This window comes from Microcaecilia unicolor, chromosome 10 (genome assembly GCF_901765095.1).
Source record: "Microcaecilia unicolor chromosome 10, aMicUni1.1, whole genome shotgun sequence".
Taxonomy (NCBI): Eukaryota; Metazoa; Chordata; class Amphibia; order Gymnophiona; family Siphonopidae; genus Microcaecilia; species Microcaecilia unicolor.
In genome coordinates, this window is record NC_044040.1 from 25446164 (window position 1) to 25466869 (window position 20706).

Genomic DNA, 20706 nt, shown 5'->3' on the forward strand with positions numbered 1-20706 from the left:
AGCAAGGTAATCACCTTCTGCCATTAATGTTTTTAAGGGAAGTTCCAGCGTCCCCCCTCCCTCCCAGTTCCAGGGTCCCCCTCCCTTCTTCCCAGTTCCAGGGTCACCTCTCCCTTCTTCCCAGTTCCAGGGTCGTCGTCCCTCCCTCCGAGTTCCATGGTCATTGTCCCTCCCTCCCTCCCTCCCTCCCTCCCTTCCAGTTCCAGGCCCCCTCCCTCCGAATTTGAAAAGTCATCCTGACTTACCTCGTCGGGGTTACGGCGGCCGGCAGCAGCGGTAAAAAGCGTGCAGGCTCGGCACTTACTTCAGTTTTCCCTTCTCTGTCTCTCAGCTCTGGTCCCGCCCTTGCGGAAACAGGAAATGAGGGCGGGACCAGAGCTGAGAGACAGAGAAGGGAAAACTGAAGTAAGTGCCGAGCCTGCACGCTTTTTACCGCTGCTGCCGGCCGCCGTAACCCCGACGAGGTAAGTCAGGATGACTTTTAAAATTCGGAGGGAGGGGGCCTGGAACTGGAAGGGAGGGAGGGACGACGACCCTGGAACTGGGAGGGCGGACCCTGGAATTGGGAGGGAGGGAGGGAGGGAGGGAGGGGGCGGATGATGACCCTGCAACGTTGAAAATGCCTGGTCCTTTCTGTTAAATGAGAGACCTGAGGGAGCTGGGGAAATGTTGGGGAAGTTCAGTTGACATTAATGTGAGTTGTGGCTGTTCAAATGGGAAGAGTATTTGCATTGGAAAGAGGAAGAAGGGGGGGGGGGTGGTCCATGTCTTCCACAGAAATGCAAGCAAAGCAGACCAAGGGTGGAAGTAAAACGAATCCAAATGACCAGCCCAAACAGGAGAGTAAGAGGGTCCCATTAAACTTGTTTTGAAACTCTTATTCTCCTGTTTGGATTGCATTGGAAAGAGCAGCAATTGCCAGGGGTGGGGTTAGTAATTCAACAAATGTGGACTATACTACTACTACTTATCATTTCTACAGCGCTACTAGACGTACGCAGCGCTGTACACTTGAACATGAAGAGACCGTCCCTGCTCGACAGAGCTTACAATCTAATTATTTATTTATTTGTAGCATTTATACAACCTGCTCTTTCCCGCTCGATAGCAGGCTCAGTGCGGCTTACAATGTATGGATACAATATATCACAGAGATAACACAATGTTTGGGTACAAAATATCCCAGAGATAACACAATGTATGGGTACAGAGTATCCCATAGATAACACAGTTGTATAGAGAAGGATGAGAGGAAGAGATAAGGGGGGAGGAATGGGTTATAGTTAATGTAGGTGGTGTGGATTAGGTTCGTGAATTAAGTTGGGTCGTTTGGGTAGGCTATTTTCAGCAGCTTTCAGAATGGTAGATGTTCGTTAGGACAGACAAACAAGAGATAAGGGAATATTAAAGTGAGGATGATAAAATAAGGGTTCTGAACAAGTGAATAAGGGTTAGGAGTTAAAAGCAGCATCAAAAAGGTGGGCTTTTAGCTTAGATTTGAAGACGGCCAGAGATGGAGCTTGACGTACCAGCTCAGGAAGTCTATTCCAGGCATATGGTGCAGCAAGATAAAAGGAACGGAGTCTGGAGTTAGCAGTGGAGGAGAAGGGTGCAGATAAGAGAGATTTACCCAGTGAACGGAGTTCCCGGGGAGGAATGTAGGGAGAGATGAGAGTGGAGAGGTACTGAGGAGCTGCAGAGTGAATGCACTTATAGGTCAATAAGAGGAGTTTGAACTGTATGCGGAAATGGATAGGAAGCCAGTGAAGTGACTTGAGGAGAGGGCTAATATTCATAGAATGAGTGAAATAACTGTGTCTAAACACTACTGGGTACCTCATTTTGCAGTATCTGGTCACTATCTGAGGAGTGGATGAAGAAGAGACTTGGGAGTGATTATTGGGACAACATAAATATCTGGGAGGGAGATAATAGGACCTGTAAAGGGAAGGTATTGTAGAAGAGGGGGAGTGAATGAGGGAACGAGAATTCCTTACAAAAAAACAAACAAACCTTTTAGTGAAATCAAATGGAGAAATAGACTATTTCTTTTTATTGTTTATTGTTGGTGATATTTGTAAGATAATATTGGAAAAGTAGTATCAGAAAGTAATTAAACATTTAAAGAAAGAAAATGATTGGTTCAAGCACCGATCCTTGTAGCATACTGCTGATCCCTTCACTATATTGCCTTTTACCCCAAATCCTATTTCTTGCCCAGCTTTGCCGATCAAAGGCTTTACATAGGCCACATCAACTGCACAAGATGACCTATTGCTTTGGTCACTTCACCAAAGAAATCAATCAACTTTATATGTCAAGATTTTCACCTTGTAATACCGTGTTACCTATGATCCTTTAAGCCACTGACGTCAATATATTGCAGTGTTCTGTCTTTCAGTAGTGTTTAAAATTCCTTACCCACTACGCAGATGAAACCAACAGGTCTGTAGTTTTCTTCTACTCATTATATACATACCTAACCATCTCCAGTCTCCCTTAAGTCTTCTCTTTCAAGTAATATGTTGAACAGAACTGTGTGAGGGGTACAATCAGCACCTCCTTTAGCTCATTTGGTATTCTAGAATGTACTCAGGTCTAACAGCCTGTTGAATTGTCGGTCATGCCACTAGTTTGAATATCAACTCCTCAGAAAAGAGTAATGTGTCTTCTCCACGGTTTGTTATGTTCTTGATTTTTCATATTTGGCCCATCAGCTTCTCATTCTGGGCAAAAGCACATCTGCTTGTTTCCGATTCTCCTCTTCATTGATTCTTTCCCCCTTTAATTCATACTATTCCCTTTTTGGCCTGCCTCTTTTCAAGTTTCTTGTAGTCTTTCTGTCCCACCCTTCTTATCTCCCATTGTTTTTCCTGATAATTTTGATTGGCCTTCTCCTCCTCCTTCTGTGTATCTTTCTATTTCATGAATGGTCATCTTTTTGCTCTTAACTTTTCCTTCTGCTTGTTATGATTGTGGTCATAACCCCTCTCAAACTTACCTTTTTCCTGGTGGTCAGCTTAGCTGGCTTCTGTTTCATTTGTCTATCCTGTCTGAGCTGGCTCTCTCTCTCTCTCTCTGTGCTGGCAGCTTCCAGCAGCATGACTCTAATTGTCTCACTTTACTACAGCTGTGTGTGTGGACTGAGTTGCTCTAACTCTTTTTGGGTGTACTGGCTTCAAGTGCTTCACGGGACTGCATTGGTGTGGGTTGGACCTTTCTGGGTCAGTGTGCTGTTGCCTGGGGCTAGGGAGTGTGACATCATCAGGGAGGGCCTTGATAAGGAAGTGGTGTTCTTTCCTTCAGGGCCTTTGCAACCGTGGTGTTTGCTTTAGGTAGGGTGGTGCAGTGTGCACTTCTGACTTTGTGTCTAGTTTCCCTGCTTGCTTTTGCTAAGGTCCAGGTTAGTGTAAGTGCAGTGTGCACTGGTGTTTGTGTGTTTAGCTTTCCTGCTTTTCCCTTGTGGTTCCCCTGCTTTTCCCTCTTGGTTTTGGAAGCTCTGTTACTGTCAGAAGTACTTCAGGGTTTGGTGTTAGGAACACTACAGATTTTGCTGTTAGAAGTACTTCTGGTGTTTGTGCTATTGTGAGCATTGCAGTCTTTGCTGTTTGGGTTTTGGTGCTTAGGAAGCACCTTGTTAGTTTGGTATCTAGCTTGCCAGAGTAATGCTTAGGAAGTACCTTGTTAGTTTTGTGTCTAGCTTGCTAGGGTAGTGCTTAGGAAACTCCTTGTTAGTTTGGTGTCTAGCTTGCTAGGGTAGTGCTTAGGAAACTCCTTGTTAGTTTGGTATCTAGCTTGCTAGGGTAGTGCTTAGGAAACTCCTTGTTAGTTTGGTATCTAGCTTGCCAGAGTAATGCTTAGGAAACTCCTTGTTAGTTTGGTATCTAGCTTGCTAGGGTAGTGCTTAGGAAACTCCTTGTTAGTTTGGTATCTAGCTTGCTAGGGTAGTGCTTAGGAAACTCCTTGTTAGTTTGGTATCTAGCTTGCCAGAGTAATGCTTAGGAAGCACCTTGTTAGTTTTGTGTCTAGCTTGCTAGGGTAATGCTTAGGAAACTCCTTGTTAGTTTTGTATCTAGCTTGCTAGAGCAGTACTTAGGTAGCTTGTTAGTTCTGTGTTTAGCTTGTTAGTGTAGAGTACTGCTTGTAGCTTGGTGCTTAGTAGCACCTGTGTTAGCTTGTGTATTTAGCTTTCCTGCTTTTCCTTTGTGGCTTCCCTGCTTTCCCTTGTAGTGCGTGGTAGCACTTCTGCTGTATGCTTAGTAGCACTGCTGTTGGTTCACTGTTAGGAACCTCTTATTAGTTTAGTACTCGGAGCACTTCTGTTGCTAGCTTGTTCAAGGATCCTGGTCCCTGTGTTATCCAGTATCCGGTAAGTCCTGCCGGCCACTCAAACCCAAGGGCTCAACCCTTGGGGGGGTAGTGGCCAAGCGCAGGTGAAGCTGTACAGACCAGTCCAGTGTGTTCCGGTCTGGTGCGCTTCAGTCCAGTGTGTGCTGGTCTGGTGTGTCTTCCAGTCCGGGGGATTGCAGTCAGTGTTCCAGTCCTGTGTCCTCCAGTCCGGGGGATTCCAGTCCATGTGTTCTGGTTTGCTGGGCAGTGCCTGCAGTCCCTGCTGGTGTGCTTGCCCAGTGTTGGTTGGTGGGTTTTGCCTGCTGCTGTCGCTCCTCGGCAGCAGCCCAAGGGCTCACGTTTGCTCCAGAGCCCGGCCCTGTGGGTTCTGAACCTGAGAACCTGACACTGCTACTTTGTTGACCCATAAGGGTTGTTCCACTCTCTTCCTCTTGCTTACATACCCAATACAACGATTTGGTACTCTTTCAGTATTCTTTCCTGCTGTTCCTCCATAGCTCAAATTCCTGTCCCATCTTCCTTAATCATTGATGTTTCTTGAATTCATCCTTCTGAAATGTAGGACCCTTACTTCAGGATAGTTGGGTTCTGGTCCAGTGATTTTATTGAACCAGACATTACAGTAATCAGTGGACTCCAGTTTCTTTGCTATCATTTCTCTATAATTGATGATCTAACATATGTTACATTTCAATCTATCACCATAATGTATTCTTCCTTACCATGTATATATGCACCTTAATGCAATACCAAATGTAATTCTGTTACTGGAAATGGCAATCACCATTACGGCAAATGTAAGCCACATTGAGCCTGCAAATTGGTGGGGAAATGTGGGATACAAATGCTACAAATAAATAACTCATGATGTCTATGATACTGTCCACATTTTTCAGTACCAGATCCATTATCACCTTACCACAAGTGGACTCCTTGACTACTTGCTTAAGAGACTTCTATAAGGAGACAAGTATCGCCTGTTTCCCCCAAGCATGCATATGACCTTTTCCCTTACATATTTAGCACTGAAAGAACAGGGACCCATATCCTTCACTGAATACTTGCAACTTCCAGACCCTTTCTGACCGGGGTCTGAATAAGGTACATGCACCAGTGCTTTCTTCTCATTCACTCCTCCATTCCTCCACTGAGAGAGACAGAGAGGAAACCAGATACTTTGTGGGTAAGGGTTGTGTCTGCACGAATTTAACTGGAAGAATTAACAAGCAAATGAGATACAGTAGTAGTCAGACCTATATTAAGGTCCCCCCCCCCCCCCCCCCCCGCCTTCCCTCTCTGAGTCTTGCATTGGATTGGCGTCACGAATGTCTTAGCTTTTTTTTGCATTCTGTCGTTTCTTGCCTCTTCCTCAGTCTCTTGACTCTGCATGTTCAGCCCGGTCAGTTTTAGACCCAGACGAGCAGCAGGCTCCTGTTTGGATGCTCTCTCTGCTATAAAGCTGAATTAATATGCTGTTGCCGTCCCAGCCCCTGTCTCTGCAGTAATTCAAAAAAGATGTTTCAGAGGCTGGGAGCAAAGGGTGAATGAATGAGTAAAAAGCATAGGCAGACAGACGAACATGTGTGACTGTGTGTAGAGAGGTCTGTGCGCGGGCATATTGATCACTTAGCAAAAGGGGGAGGGGCTAAGGCATTTCTCGCTTAATGAAAAGCAAGGACGGTAGTCAGTCCAGGAACCGGCTGTTAATTCAGTGGCGGGGCACTGTGCCTCTCTTTCGATGTGGCTAAAGAGCGATCAGAAAGCATAAGAGCGTAGCTTTGCTTGCAAGATCCCCCCCCCCCCCCCCCCAAGAGGCAATGAATGAAAGAGGGAGGAGGGTTTGTGACCGCCACTGAGAGAGGCGTCTCCTGATGGAATGGCAACATGAGGCGGCAGCAGCCCCGCTGACTGCAGCTTGCCTGAGAGAGCCAGGAGCTGCTGCTGGTGCTCTTTCCCCCAGCCCAGCAGACCAGATGCTGCTGGAAGCCAGGGCCTTAAGGGCTCCGAATTGGAGGGGATAAGAGAGAGAGAGAGCACGAATCAATCCCCCCCCGACCTCCTCCTCCCTCTGCAGCAGACACACCGTGGTGGTAGAATGTGCTGGGGGGGAAAGAGACAGGGGAAGGGGCGCGAGCCATGTCTCCCAGGGCTGGAGGGGAGCAGCAGGCACGCAGACCTAAGGCACAGCAGCAGCTAGGTGCCGGGCCGAGCGAGCGGGGGTCGCTGTGACTCGGGAAGGAGGAGGAGGATGTCAGTGACCACGGAATTGACTTACCCAGGGCCGGGCATTACCACGGTAACCTATGTTTTCGTTTACAGCCCTTGCACGGTGGATCAGGAGTCGACCCCTCCCATCCTGCCCACCCCCGTTCACCGAGGTCCAAAGCGGAAACTTTATAGCGCTGTGCCGGGGAGGACCTTCATTGTCATCAAATCGTACACGCCGCAAGGAGAGGGCGAGATCCAGCTGAACCGCGGGGAGAGAGTGAAAGGTAAGCGAAACGCTTTACTTACTTTCATTTTCTTACCTGCTGCCTCTCGCAGCCAGAACAGCTAGCAGTGGAGGGGCGTTGCAAGCTTGGCTAGGGGGAGTGCATGCTTTCCACCTACTACTGCTGTCACTTGTGTACAGGTAGCTGAGCCACAATCCTGAGGAAGGGAGAGAGAAGTAGAGGGAAAAGGATCTCGATCTGCTACTGCTGTCTCTTATTCTCAGGGCACAGGTATTATTTAATGCAGAACCCAGAGCGAGTGCATGATCTTAATTTACTACTGCTGACTCTTAGGCACAGGTGTTTAATCCAGAACCCCGAGGAAGGGAGAGAAACAGAGTGAAAGGATAGTGAGTGCATGCTGTTTACACACACTGCTGCCTCTCATAGCCAGGGCCCAGGTATCTCACTCAGAATGTGGAAAATGGAAGGGGGGGGGGGGGGGGGGGGAGGAAGTGGGTGAAAAGGAAAATGGGTTCGGATTGAGAGTTTCTTTTACTCCTGAAAGTAAATAAGATGTCTGTACTTTGTGTCATCTATTGTTAATAATATTTGTGGTATAGAATAAAATGTCTTAATACACTGTGTAGTATGTATTATATATACATTTTTACATAGAAATCATCAAACTGAATACAGATTAGTATCTTATACAAGGGCTCTTCAGACCACTGAAATGACCTTTGTGTTCAAAAGATCAGGTGACTGGTCCAATGACAGGTATCCCAGCCTACTAAGGTTGGTTTTCTCCAATAACAATTTGACTTCTAGAGTACTCTGTCTAGTCTGTGTTACTCTTGAGTATATAGGGTATAATTCATTTTTTATTTGATCTGGCAGTTCTCTCTTGCTCCCTATCCCTATTGCTTTAACTATCCTGGGCCTGTGCCATGTTGTCTGGTTCTGTTCAGAACATTACAACCGTAGGCTCTGATTCTGACCATCTAGGTATCACTCTGATGTAATGACCACAGCTTCCGCTTTCTGCTGGGGCAGCATTCCCGGCTCTGGCTGGCTCAGGCAATGAGAGTTCTGAATCAAGAATCAAACCAGGGCAGTGCAATAACTTTTTTTTCCATGTATAGAACTCAACATAAGCATATGTGTGCAGAATCACCTCCAGTGGAAAAACAGAATTTTAGCATATATGCAGAGGAGTGTGTGTGGTAGCCGTGTTAGTCCACTCTTAAGGTTATCAATAGAAATCAAACAAAATAAAACATGGAAAAGAAAATAAGATGATACCCTTTTTATTGGATATAACTTAATACAATTCTTGATTAGCTTTCGAAGGTTGCCCTTCTTCGTCAGATCGGAAATAAGCAAATGTGCTAGCTGACAGTGTATATAAGTGAAAACATTCAAGCATTACTATGACAGTCTGACAGGGTGGGGGTGGGCAGGAGGTATGCATGGGGGCATTAAAGCATATCAGAATGATTGAATATTTTAACACCCAACAGAAAGGACTTAACAAGGATCTGGGGTTCCTAGCCCATTATAAACCATAAAGCTGTATGTCTCTGTTGATCACCCCACCCCTCACCTATCCACACCCATCCTGTTAGAATATCAATGATATGCTTTGATGTCCCCATGCATACCTCCTACCCACCCCCATCCTCCCACCCTGTCAGACTGTCATAGTAATGCTTGAAGGTTTTCACTTATATACACCGTCAGTTAGCACATTTGCTTATTTCCAATCTGACGAAGAAGGGCAACCTTCGAAAGCTAATCAAGAAATGTATTAAGTTATGTCCAATAAAAAAGGTATCATCTTATTTTCTTTTTCATGTTTTATTTTGTTTGATTTCTGTTGATAGCATATATGCAGAAATGTATTTAGCCAGCCTTTCACCAGGGGATGAGAGTGATCCGGGAAGCCCTGTACAAATGAAAGAATTTAGGAGCCACTGGTGATTAAAAGCAAGTAGAAACAGGAAACCACAAACCAGTACAGCAAAAGAGTGTGAAGGATTCTGGTGGAAAGGGAAAGGCAAAGCTCTGGGAGGTTTGTTGTGCAGTTCTTGAGATGAAAGATCAAAAAGCACGATGAAGACAAGAGTAGTTTGAAAGCCAGGTGTAGAGTTCTTCATAGACTGAAGAATTACTCTGGTGAGTTCTCTTGTCCTCCTTTCCAGTCCTGTGGGGCTACCTCACTCCTTTCTACTCTTAGCAGGACCAGGGAAAAGGGGCATTTAGTGAAGCATTTCAAGCCCAAATCACCCTCAGCCACGGAGTTCATAAAAGGAGCAATTATTTAAAGGCATTAAGATTTACATGCACATTACATGCGTGGATGTTTAGAATACTAGCATATAGACATGTATGTGCACTTACATGTATATAAGCTAGAATGGCACCTGCTATTTTGCAAATACCCGCTTAACGTACATAGCTCATATTTGCAAGAGGTTGTGCACAGGGATGAAGCAGGGATGGGAGGTAGGCGGGGCTCCCATTTATGCATGTAACTTGCAAAATATTGTAAGTTAGTGCGCTGTCTTGCCTTGGTATTGTAGCGTGCTCACTTTATCACCACAGACTGTTCACCGAATAAAATAATGCAGATTCTTTTAGGATTCGTATTGGGTAAATGAAACTCTTTATTCAAATGGAGAGTGTATAAATCATTATTGCTTCAGTCTATACAACGATTAAGAAATATGCACACTGACTGAGTCAAATTAGGAGATGTGCACACTAATTAAACCATTTAACTAAAAGAAAGCTATGAAACAGATACATATATGTATATATATACATACATCACTGGTTTGAAAGCTCAGGCCCTTATCTCATCAGCCGGGAAGTCCGTTACGGCGAAAGCTCAGAGCCTCATTAACCAGAAACACGCCTTCTGCACGACACGTCTGCCCACAGATGAACCCCAAAACTCTCACTGCAAGAAGGCGCCCTTTTAATAAGGCTTAGAACTCATGTTCAGAGATGAGGAAAATTACAGAATGCACATGAGGTTGCAGTCGCACGCCCTCAGTTCAGGCAAACAAATCACTGGCCAGGTGGCTTATCTCCTGAACTTCGAGCGAACTCCGTCTCCCTCCTGTGCAGACTGGCTTCAGAGACATTCCAGTCTGTTTTTGAGATGTGCCTTATCTGAGACATTCCAACCTGTTCTATGTACAAGGAAAAGTTACTTTTGGTTGAAGACAGGAAATTTTAAAAGGTTTTATAGGGTATTATCGATTAAAGTAAAACTGAAAAGCAATTCTTAAATCATCCATTACATGCGGGTACTTGCCATACTTAGGGGGTCTGTTATTAAGGTGAGCTAGTGTTTTAGCTTGCACTAGAAATCATCTGGCACTAAATGCCGAGATATCCATAGGAATATAGTGGGTGTCTCAGCCTTTAGCACCAGCTGAGTTTCTAGCACGAGCTAAAAACGCTAGCGCACCTTAGTAAAGACCCCCTTAGACGTTACACTTACTCTATGGATGACATCGGTGCTCCTGCCTAAATGTTAGACGTATTGGTTACTCTAGTATTCTGTAAAGGAAAGTAGGCGCTTATATGTTCCTCTATAGAACAGACTTGTGTGCCCTCCAGATGCCTAATTATAGACACCCTGTTATGGAACTGTCGCCTAGCTGTCTGCAGTTGAATCAACTCATCAAGGAATTCTGCTCTACTTTTTTCATGCACTTCAGCAGAAAGGCAGAGAGACTTGGGGGGGAGGGGGGGTTCTTTGCACCAGGAGCGTAGCCAGACTTTGATGGGAGGGGGGTCCAGAGCCCGAGGTGAGGGGGCACATTTTAGCCCCCTCCCCCTCCCCCACCATTGCCGACACCCTCTGCCGCCGCCGCCAGCACCACCTCCAACAACTGGATGTCAGACTCACAGAAACAGAACGAAGCCTTGCGATCTGCAGGGCTTCATTCTGTTTCTGTGAGTCGTGCAGGACGTCAGACTCAGAAACCAAACAAAGGAAGAAGACTGGCTGGCGGGGGTTGGGGTCCCCTGCCAGCAAAGGTAGCAGATGGCGGGTTGGCGGCGGGAGGGGGAAGGTTGAGAGGGTTGTCGGCAGGGGGGTCCAGGGCCCAGGCCCCCGTGGCCCCATAGTAGCTACACCACTGCTTTGCACCACCAGACCAAGAAGACAAAGGTGGCATGGCATAGAAGACTCTAAAGGAGATCCCTTCTGCAACCCCGTTCAGTGTTTGGAAATTTTGAAATGCCCTATGAGGCCTTTCTCTTGAAAAGTTTGGGGCCACTGATCTAAGGGGGAAAAGCTGAAAATATGCCTGCCCGCCCGTCAGTTTCTGCACCACCTTGTCTGTGAAAAGGTTATGCATCGTCATGCCAAAGGATGTGAGGGGAAAAAATAACAACACTTATAGGGCAAACATTGCCAGTATCTTGTGAATGTACCAAGCATCATGTACTGAAGTCGTTACAAACAAATGTGAATGTAAACATCATCTCTTAGGCTTACCAGTTGGTATCCTGGTAATCAGAAACAACTGAGCCGGTCCTGGTTTTACCTCATGCATTGCAGCATGTCTACTTTTAGGGTACGTGTCTCTGATGGTATTTCCCGTACACAAAGGGACTCCTTTTCAAAAGAGAAAAACATCCAAAGAGTGCCATAAATCTGCATTCGGAAGTTTTTCTCACAAAAACGTCCAAATTGGTATTTTTGAAACCAATTTTTAGACGTTTTTCTATGAAGTGCATTCAGATCGCAAGTGGGCGTGCCAGGGGTGTGTTACGGGCAGGATCTGGGTGTTCTTAACACTTGGATGTTTTTCAGCCAGAATAGAACAAAACAAAGACATCCAGGGCTATAAGTTGGACATTTTGGTCTAGACCTGTTTTATTAACAAACGAGTTAAAAAAAGTGCTCTAAATGACCAGATGACCACTGCAAGAATAAAGGAATGACACCTCTTTACTCCTTCAGTGGTCACTGACCCCCCTCCCATCCCGCAAAGATGTAAATGAAACAGTACATACCAGCCTCTATGACAGCTTCAGATGTTATAGTCAGTACAATTAGAGTATCAAGCAGGTTCCCATAAGGGTTATTGTAGTGGTCAGTTGGGTACAGTACATTCTTCATGGGGTTTGAAGGGCTCATCATACAATATAAGGGGGTAACGGTGCAATGTGGACCTTGGACTTTTATGTGAAGTCCACTGCAGTGCCCCCTAGGGTGCCCCACTTCTCTGCTGGGATGCCTGTGTGGCCAGTCTACTAGGAAAGCTGGCTCCTTCTACGTCCCAATAGGTCGATTTTGTGCGTTTTTCACTTGGACATTTTTTTTTGGGGGGGGGGGGGGAATAGTTCAAAAAGATAGACGTATTAAGCACAACAACATCTAGGAAATGGTGTGGTGTAACAGGCTATCCGCTAATATTCACCGTCTTAAGTTTGGCGGCCAAACCCGTCCGCTGAAATAGCAGGCCTATCTTTGGCCGGTTTCAGCTTAACCGGTCAGCACTGAATATCGGCTTGGCCAGTTTAGTTGAAACCGGACAAAAACCAACCGGATACTCAATGCCAGTCACCAGAAACAACCTAGCTTTATTTGTTAATAAAACAGGTCCGTGGGAGTCGGCCCAGCTAAGTACCGCGGTCTGAGTATCGGATCCAGAGAGTGCATGTTATTCTTGAAGATTGCAAACTCTTTCCCAATAGTGCACGCATGCACAATGCTTCACACGTGTGCACTATCAGGGAAGAATGTGCACTGTTTTCGAATAGGGCATGCTCTTTCCCAAACAGCATGCAGTCTTTAATGGCATTGCTCCTGTGACATCATAATGGAAAAAAAGAAACACAAAATGAACTCTTCTGGCTGCACACCCTTAGCACGATGATGTCTGTGAACCATCACTCATGCAAAGAATTCGTGAGGCCTTGCTGCTTCTCCTGCATGGGTTTTCTGTTGTCACAGAAAGTTGTTGGAAAGTGCGGGTCTGTTATAGGACCTGTGAGCTCACGGGCTCTGTGCTGACTTTCCCTCAAATTGCTGCCAATGGCAGTGCTAGCTCAAGAAGACAGTTGGTGGAAAGTCCGAATGGTAGATTGGCACAGTAATGTGGAACTGGGAAAGAAAGTTAAACTTATCTCTTTAAAAGAAATGCAAGAGAGTGTCTTAAGTGAGCTATTGACAAAATGCTGTCTTAGCTGGCCTAGGGGAAGGCCAGTGAGTACAAACAGACATGTTTACTATGGACCTCTTTTCTGTTTTGACAAAGAAAAGGTCATTTGATAAGAGAGGTTAAAAGAAGGCCTGAACTGACCAGTATTTGTGAAAGATGGCTTCTTTTAGAAAGGTAAAGCATATTCTGTAGAACAACAGGTAATAAATGTTAGTCTATTATTAAAAGTAGTTGAGAAATACTACGTAATAGGTTTTTGTATTGTATTATGCCCTTATACTTTAGACCTCTAACCTATTTACTTAGATTAAGTTCAGCCTTCTAAAAAAGATGTTTTGCTGACGCTATGGAATTCTGTATAAATGAGTCAATTGCCTCATATGTGTTTTAAGGGTATAAATGAAAGCATTTGGATGGCCAGACTTCAGGGGAGACTTGGAAGGAGAGAGCCTTCTCTCCCAGTCTTCCCTCCTTATATTGTAATAAGATATGTTATGGAGCTCTAATAAAAAGACCAGTTTTACTGATCCTGTGTGGGACAATGTATTTTATTTTCTCAAAATTTATATACTTTCTACAGTAGTCAATTCCCTGCATTATTTATGACACCCTGGGTGAATGTATGAACACATTTCCAGTAAGAATGTCAGTTTCAGAGTTGCCTATGCAAGCAGTGAGCATTCTCAGATGATAGTAATCCTGGGATGTTTCTCTTGGAGAGGACTCATAAGCCTGACCATGCAGAGGCTGTACAGTATGGGAATGATAACAGTAGGGCTATCTGTTGGAAAATAGGTTACTTAACTTTTCCACTTTAACATTTCCCTTGTGGTCCTTCAGTGCCTTTCCTGCTATGATTTTATTCAGGGGCAAATGTTGGGGTCAATATTCAAAGCAACTTAACAGGGCAAAAGAGCCTCTTGCCGGTTAAATCACTTGTGCCTGCCCAGTGGTGTTCCTAAGTCAGCTGCCACCTGGAGCGGTTTGCTGCTGCACTCCCCCCCACCAGCAGATCACCCCCTCAGTGAATCATGACCCTCCCACCCCAAGCACATTGCTTTTACCTCCTGGGGGTGCAGGGAGCAGTCGCATGGCTGTCTGCTCTGCCGGTTCCCTGCCCTGGAACAGGAAGTAACATCAGAGGGAGCAGGGAGCCAGCGGAGCCGACAGCCGCACGTACGCTCCCTGTACCCCCTTGCATCATGCACCCAGGGCGGACCACCTCCACCAGTCTGAATATCGACCGATGCCCATTTAACTTCCAGGTGACTGCACATACCCGGATATTCAGTTCTGCCTGTGGCATTCAGCAGCTTAAAAACCACTGACTGATGTGGGCTGAATATTACCCCATTACATTTTGGAAATACCGTATTTTTCGGACTATAAGACGCACCGGACCATAAGACGCACCTAGGTTTTAGAGGAGGGAAATAGGGAAAAATTTTTTTCCTTTTTCCCTCCTCTAAAACCTAGGTGCTCCGGTGCGTCTTGTCCGAGTTCGGGATCGCCCTCCCCCCGGCCCTGTCACCACTTCTCCCTACTCACGTCACGCGATCTTCCCTGGTGGTCTAGTGACGTCGGGGCAGGAAAGAACCCCCTCTTTCCTGCCCAGCGGGCTGCTCTCCGTCCTCCTGTATGCTGCCTGACGGTCTTGGCGAGATTCAAAATGACCACCGAGAATTGAAGTCTCAACTTTTGCAAAGCGCAGCAGTGAGAATGGCCTTTAGATTAAAGAAATACTGCAGGGTTACTCCCTTATTGATACAATTTCACTGGCTTCCAGTTCAGGCTGTTATTATGTTCAAGGCAACATGTTTGATATTTATTTTTTATTTTTTTTGTTACATTTGTACCCCGCGCTTTCCCACTCATGGTAGGCTCAATGCGGCTTACATATTGTATACAGGTACTTATTTGTACCTGGGGCAATGGAGGGTTAAGGGACTTGCCCAGAGTCACAAGGAGCTGCCTGAAGTGGGAATCGAACTCAGTTCCTCAGTTCCCCAGGACCAAAGTCCACCACCCTAACCACTAGGCTGCCACTCCACTGTTGCAACTATTTGCAACATTCCATGTAGAAGTCGGCCCTTGCAGATCACCAATGTGGCCGCGCAGGCTTCTGCTTCTTTGAGTCTAGGACGTCAGACTCACAGAAACAGAAGCCTGCGCAGCCTTCTACATGGAATGTTGCTAGTGGAATAGCAACATTCCATGTAGAATCTCCAATTGTAGCAACATTCTATTTAGAATCTCCAATAGTATCTATTTTATTTTTGTTACATTTGTACCCTGCACTTTCCCACTCATGGTAGGCTCGATGCGGCTTACATATTGTATACAGGTACTTATTTGTACCTGGGGCAATGGAGGGTTAAGGGACTTGCCCAGAGTCACAAGGAGCTGTCTGTGCCTGCAGTGGGAATCGAACTCAGTTCCCCAGGACCAAAGTCCACCACCCTAACCGCTAGGCCACACCTCCACTTTAAAATCCATTTAAAATCCAACAGGCTTAAACTTCAGTCTGTTTGATTAATTTGATAGACGTACCTCCAAATAACTGTACTTGTCATTCATCTGATCATCTTCTATTAAGGTTTCCTGCAGTTAAGAGCATACCTCCAAGCTTTTTTTGGACAGCTTTTTGCTTTTCAAGCGGCACAAATTTGGAACACTTTGTCTTTGAATATTAAACGTCAGTCTTCTTATTCTATGTTTTGTAAGCACCTGAAGACTTTATTTCATAAATATTTGAATCAAGATGGTGATTACTTATCTTGTCATCTTTCTGTTTTTTGTTGCTTTAGTTTTGTTATTCCCCAGTGTCTTGGCTGGTTAATCTTACTGTAAATCGCTTAGATCCTTTTGGGGGTAATTCTGTTCAGGTTGCCTAAAGTTAGGCACCTACCCCCCCCCCCCCCCCCTAATTCTAGAAAGTTACACACCCAAATTTCCTACTAACATGCAAATTTGTACACATAACATAGAATAACCAGTTGCATGCATAACTTAACGATTTAATTAACTGTTAATTGGCATTTAAAGTGGGTAATTGTTCTTAGTCAATATTCTATAAGTTGTGCACTCAGATTCTGGAGCACACAGTTCCAAGGGGGTTGTGGACCTGTGATGGGCTTGGGTGGATCTGGGGCATGTCAAGCAGTTAGGCACATGGGTTATAGAATACTAGCATTTACACATCTATCTGCATGCAGTTAGGTACAAGAATTTGCGTGCTTGCGACTAAAGTTAGGCACATAAATGCAGACTTACACTAATATTATATTAACAGTAATGGCATGCACAACTACTGTTATAGAGTTTACGCTTAGCATGCATTATCCAGGCACCTAACCTTAGGCGATCTATAGAGAATTACCCTCCTAAAGTGTGTGCACTAAGCGCAAATTCTATAACAGCAAATAAAGCACTTTGTCATTGTAGAATATTAGTGTATGTCTACAGTTACCCGCATAACTTTAGGCGCGAGCACTTATTTCAGCTCTGTGGCAGGGTAGGCAGGATGCCTACACTCATATTCTGCTGCACCCATCCCAGTACAAATAACCTCCATTTCACAGTTCTCAACAGGTTCTTCCAAGACGAGGTGCTCCCCTTCAGCCTCACCATGACTTCACGGGTATTCACCAAGTGCACAGCAGTTATTGCAGTGCACCTCCAAGTTGGGAATCTGTCTCTTCCCCTACCTCGATGACTGGCTTACACCACACCTTCTCCTCAAGATGCCCTGCATGCTCTCCACGCTACCTCCTCCATCGTTCACATCCCCAAATCAGTCCTTATTACCTCCCAACAAATCCCAGTTCATTGGCACAGACATCTGCACATCTCTTTCCAAAGCTTTCCTGCCAGAATCCAGAATAATTGCTCTCCTCAATCTTGCATCCAACATGGCATCTGCCAGCATGATCACAGCACATACCTTCTTCCATCTACTAGGCTACATAGCTGCAGAAGTGCATGTCTTCCCACATGCAAAACTACATATGCAAGCTTTTCAGTGGAAGTTAAAGAAGCAATAGACTCTGGTGTGGCCTGGTTCCTTCTCAGAAGATCCACATCAGTTGCACTATATGCACCGCCCTCCTCTGGTGGCAGCACAGACCAAGTCTCAACTAAGGTTGTTTCTTCAACAGCCACTACCCCAGTTTGTCCTCACCACAGATGCCTCTAGTACAGGTGGGGTGCCCATCTTCTCCATCTCCAAATACACAAGGCACTACAGTCAGCGAGTAGTAGTCTCCACATCAACCAACTGAAACTAAAGATGGATTATTACGGTCTCCATGTATTAAAATCATGGCTTTTCAACAAAACCATTCTTGTCCAGACCAACAACCACGTCACCATGTTCTATCTGAAAAAGCAGAGCAGCACTGGTTCATGACATCTGTGTTTGAAGCTACCAAGATTTGGCATTTTTCTCTCTCAAATGGCATCTCTCTGCAAACCACTTACCTCCCTGGGGCTCAGAACACCATCATCGACAGTCTCAGAAGGCGTCTTGACCCCTACAAGTGGTTCCTCTTCCAACAAGTAGTTCATCACCTCTTGGCAACAACCTGGGGCACACCCCAAGTCAACCTCTTTGACACTCACCTCAATGCCAAATGCAACAGGGCGCTGTCCATCCCAACCCTACTTGCCCAGGCCTGTCAGTATGGAACTTGCAGGAATGACAGAAACCTGTCTACACAACTCCATTCAAGAGATTCTCATTGTCTCCAGAAAACCTGTCACACACAAGTCCTATGCACTAAAATGAAAGCATTTTACAACCTGGTGCATTCAGTGGAACCTGAAGCCCTCTTCTTGCCCTATCACTCTTGTCTTGGACTATCTTTTGCACCTCTCACAATCCGGACTCAAAACAAATTCAGTCAGAGTTCACCTCAGCGCTATATCAGCATTTTGTGACCATGACCAAGGCAAACCGCTATGCAGCAACCCCCTCATTTCTTATTTTATGCAAGGATTTTTCAATTTCAAGCCTCCTATCCAGACACCAACTACTACATGAGACCTTATCCTCTCCCAAATTATGATGCCTCACTTTGAACCACTCACATCCACTGACCACAAATTCCTCACTTGGAAAACACTTTTCCTCGTCATCACGTCTGCACACTGCATCAGTGAAATTCATGCCTTGGTGCATTTTTTGCCTTTTTTCATGACACAGTTGTCTTGTGTACTCACCCTATATTCCTCCCAAAGATGGTCTCAGAATTCCATCTTAATCAGTCCTTCATTCTGCTGAATTTCTGTCCACCTCCTCATCCTGATATTACACATGAGTGCCTCCATTCCCTGGACTGCAAATGAGTGTGCTCTATCTACCTATATTGCACTTCAACTTTAAGGAAGGGCTCCCAGCTCTTCATAACATATGACTTCTCCCATTTTGGTCCACAAATTACTAAGTCCACGCTATCCCACTGGATCTCCCAGTGCATCTCCTACTGTTTCCAGTTGTTGGTGACATCCTTGCCCCAGTCCTGTCACAGCCTGCCAACTATAGGTAATGGCCACCACAACCACTTTTGTTCACAAGTCCTCCCTCCAAGATATCTGCAAAGCAGCTACATGGACTTTGCTACATACCTTAATTTCCCACTACTGCCTTCACATCCGCTCTACATCGGGGACTACTTCGGACAGGCTGTCCGCCAAAGAGTGCAACTGACTCCAAGTCAGGACTAGATATGCCAGCTGTAAGTCAAGACTCATCTAGCTAGTTTTTCTGCTCTGCCAGGATGTTGATTACTTGATGATTACTTCTGCTGTTGTTACTCCATTACTGTTGTTGACTACTCTTGTTGTCAACAACAAGAGTAGTCAACAACAGTAATGCAATTTCTAGTTTTGCCCTGCTACAATACCAGTTGTTCCATTTCATCCAGTTTCTCAAAACAGGCTATTCTTTTTGCAACATTTTCCATTAAAACATGGTTTACTTTGGCCACTGTGTCTTTCTCTATCCTTTACTGCGCCTTCCACAGCTTCTACCTATGTGTAGCTGGCTTATCCTGCTGTCCACAGAGAACTCTCTTTACAGGTAAGTAACCCCAGTTTCTCCTTGTTGTCTTCTGCTGTTCAACCTCTAGCCCAACATCTAAGCAAATATCAGGAATATAAATGGAGGAGAGGTAGACCCCAAGTTTGAATGGAAATAACAAAACTAGAAATAAAGAACAAAATGAGGCCAGATCGGATAGCTCCTGGGATTTAGGAGAGCTTATAGAGATGGTAGCTGTTGGAGGACCCTCTATCTTTTATCATTCTATGGGGTGTCAAGACTAATTCCAGAGGACTGGAAATACTCACAAGTTAGAGTAGAGAGGAGGCTGGTAACTTTACAGTTGATATTCAGCCCGCAGTGATCACTGTTTTTTAAAATTCTGACTGCCATAGGCAGAATTAGCCCCAGATATATCCAAAAACTAATTTGGCATGTGCTAGCCGCCATAGTACATGGGAGAGGTTGCAGCAGCCATTTCCAATGGCAGTCACAAGGGACAGGAACAAGTGGGCTTCACTCGCCCCTATCATTCCCACTAGAACCACCAGGGCTCAGGGGGGCCTATCTGGACTGGGTGGGGGGAGTTTGGGGAGCCATTGTGGGGGGGGGGGGGGGAGAAGAGGTTTGACTTTCACAGACTGGGGGAAGGGGAAGAAGGAGGGGGCTCTTTTTGGGGGCCAGGTGCTGGACCTTGGGGACTTAAGATTTCAAATCTAGTTATGCGAGTCCAGGACGATATTTAGCTGTGGCCTGCATAACTGTCATAGGTGGGTCCCGAATGAATATCAGCCAGGACCCACATAAGCTACAGTGGCCAACCTCATCAGATTAGCCCCCAGTATTCAGTGCCAGTGCCCTCCCGGGGGAGGTGGTGGAGATGAAAACGGTAATGGAATTGAAACATGCGTGGGATAAACACAAAGGAATCCTGTTTAGAAGGAATGGTTCTGTGGAATCTTATCGGAGATTGGGTGGCGACACCGGTAATTCGAAACAAAATGGGAGCTGGGCAGACTTCTATGGTCTACGCCCTGATCGTGACTGAATAGATAGGGATGGGCTGGAGTCTAAATTTTAAGGGGCTTCGATGTTAGCTTCAGAACTTAGTACAAGAACAGTACTGGGCAGACTTCTATGATTTGTGCCCTGAGAAAGGCAAGGACAAATCAAACTCGGGTATACATATAAAGTATCACATACCATGTAAAATGAGTAATATCAGGGGCTAATTTTTTAAAAAAGATGACCACCACTGGCTGATTATTACCACCTAAATATAAAATTCAAGTGCCAGATTATGCAGAGACAACTGTAATGAGCAGAAAAGAGGCGATGATGATAACTCAATAGAAATCATTAATAAAACCACCTCTGCAATATTATGTCAAATTCAGAGGCCGAACTGCTACATGATATAGACAGAAGTCCAGAAGAGGGTTACCAGAATGGTATATATTCTTGAGTGCTATGAAGTGGGACTAAAGAAGCTAAGGGGATGGGATTGGGGGAAAATATAATAGACATTCAAATATTTCAAAAGTATAAATAATGCACAAGTAAGTAAAGGAAATTCTAGAACAAGGGGCCACCTACCCATTAGAATCCAAACTGAAAATATTATGCATTACAATTGATCAACACCTAACATTCGAAGACCAAGTAACTGCAGTAACCACAAAGGTCTTTAGAA

At 45.2% G+C, this 20706-nt stretch overlaps 1 protein-coding gene across 1 annotated transcript in view; it reads left to right on the top strand.

Annotated features, from left to right (window-relative positions):
* The window catches only part of SHANK3 (SH3 and multiple ankyrin repeat domains 3), a 704425-nt gene that overhangs the window by 325975 nt on the left and 357744 nt on the right, over positions 1 to 20706 (top strand). The window contains exon 11 of the mRNA XM_030215777.1: positions 6670 to 6842. Within this exon, the coding sequence (XP_030071637.1) occupies positions 6670 to 6842 (173 nt within the window). The remainder of the gene's footprint in view (positions 1 to 6669; positions 6843 to 20706) is intronic.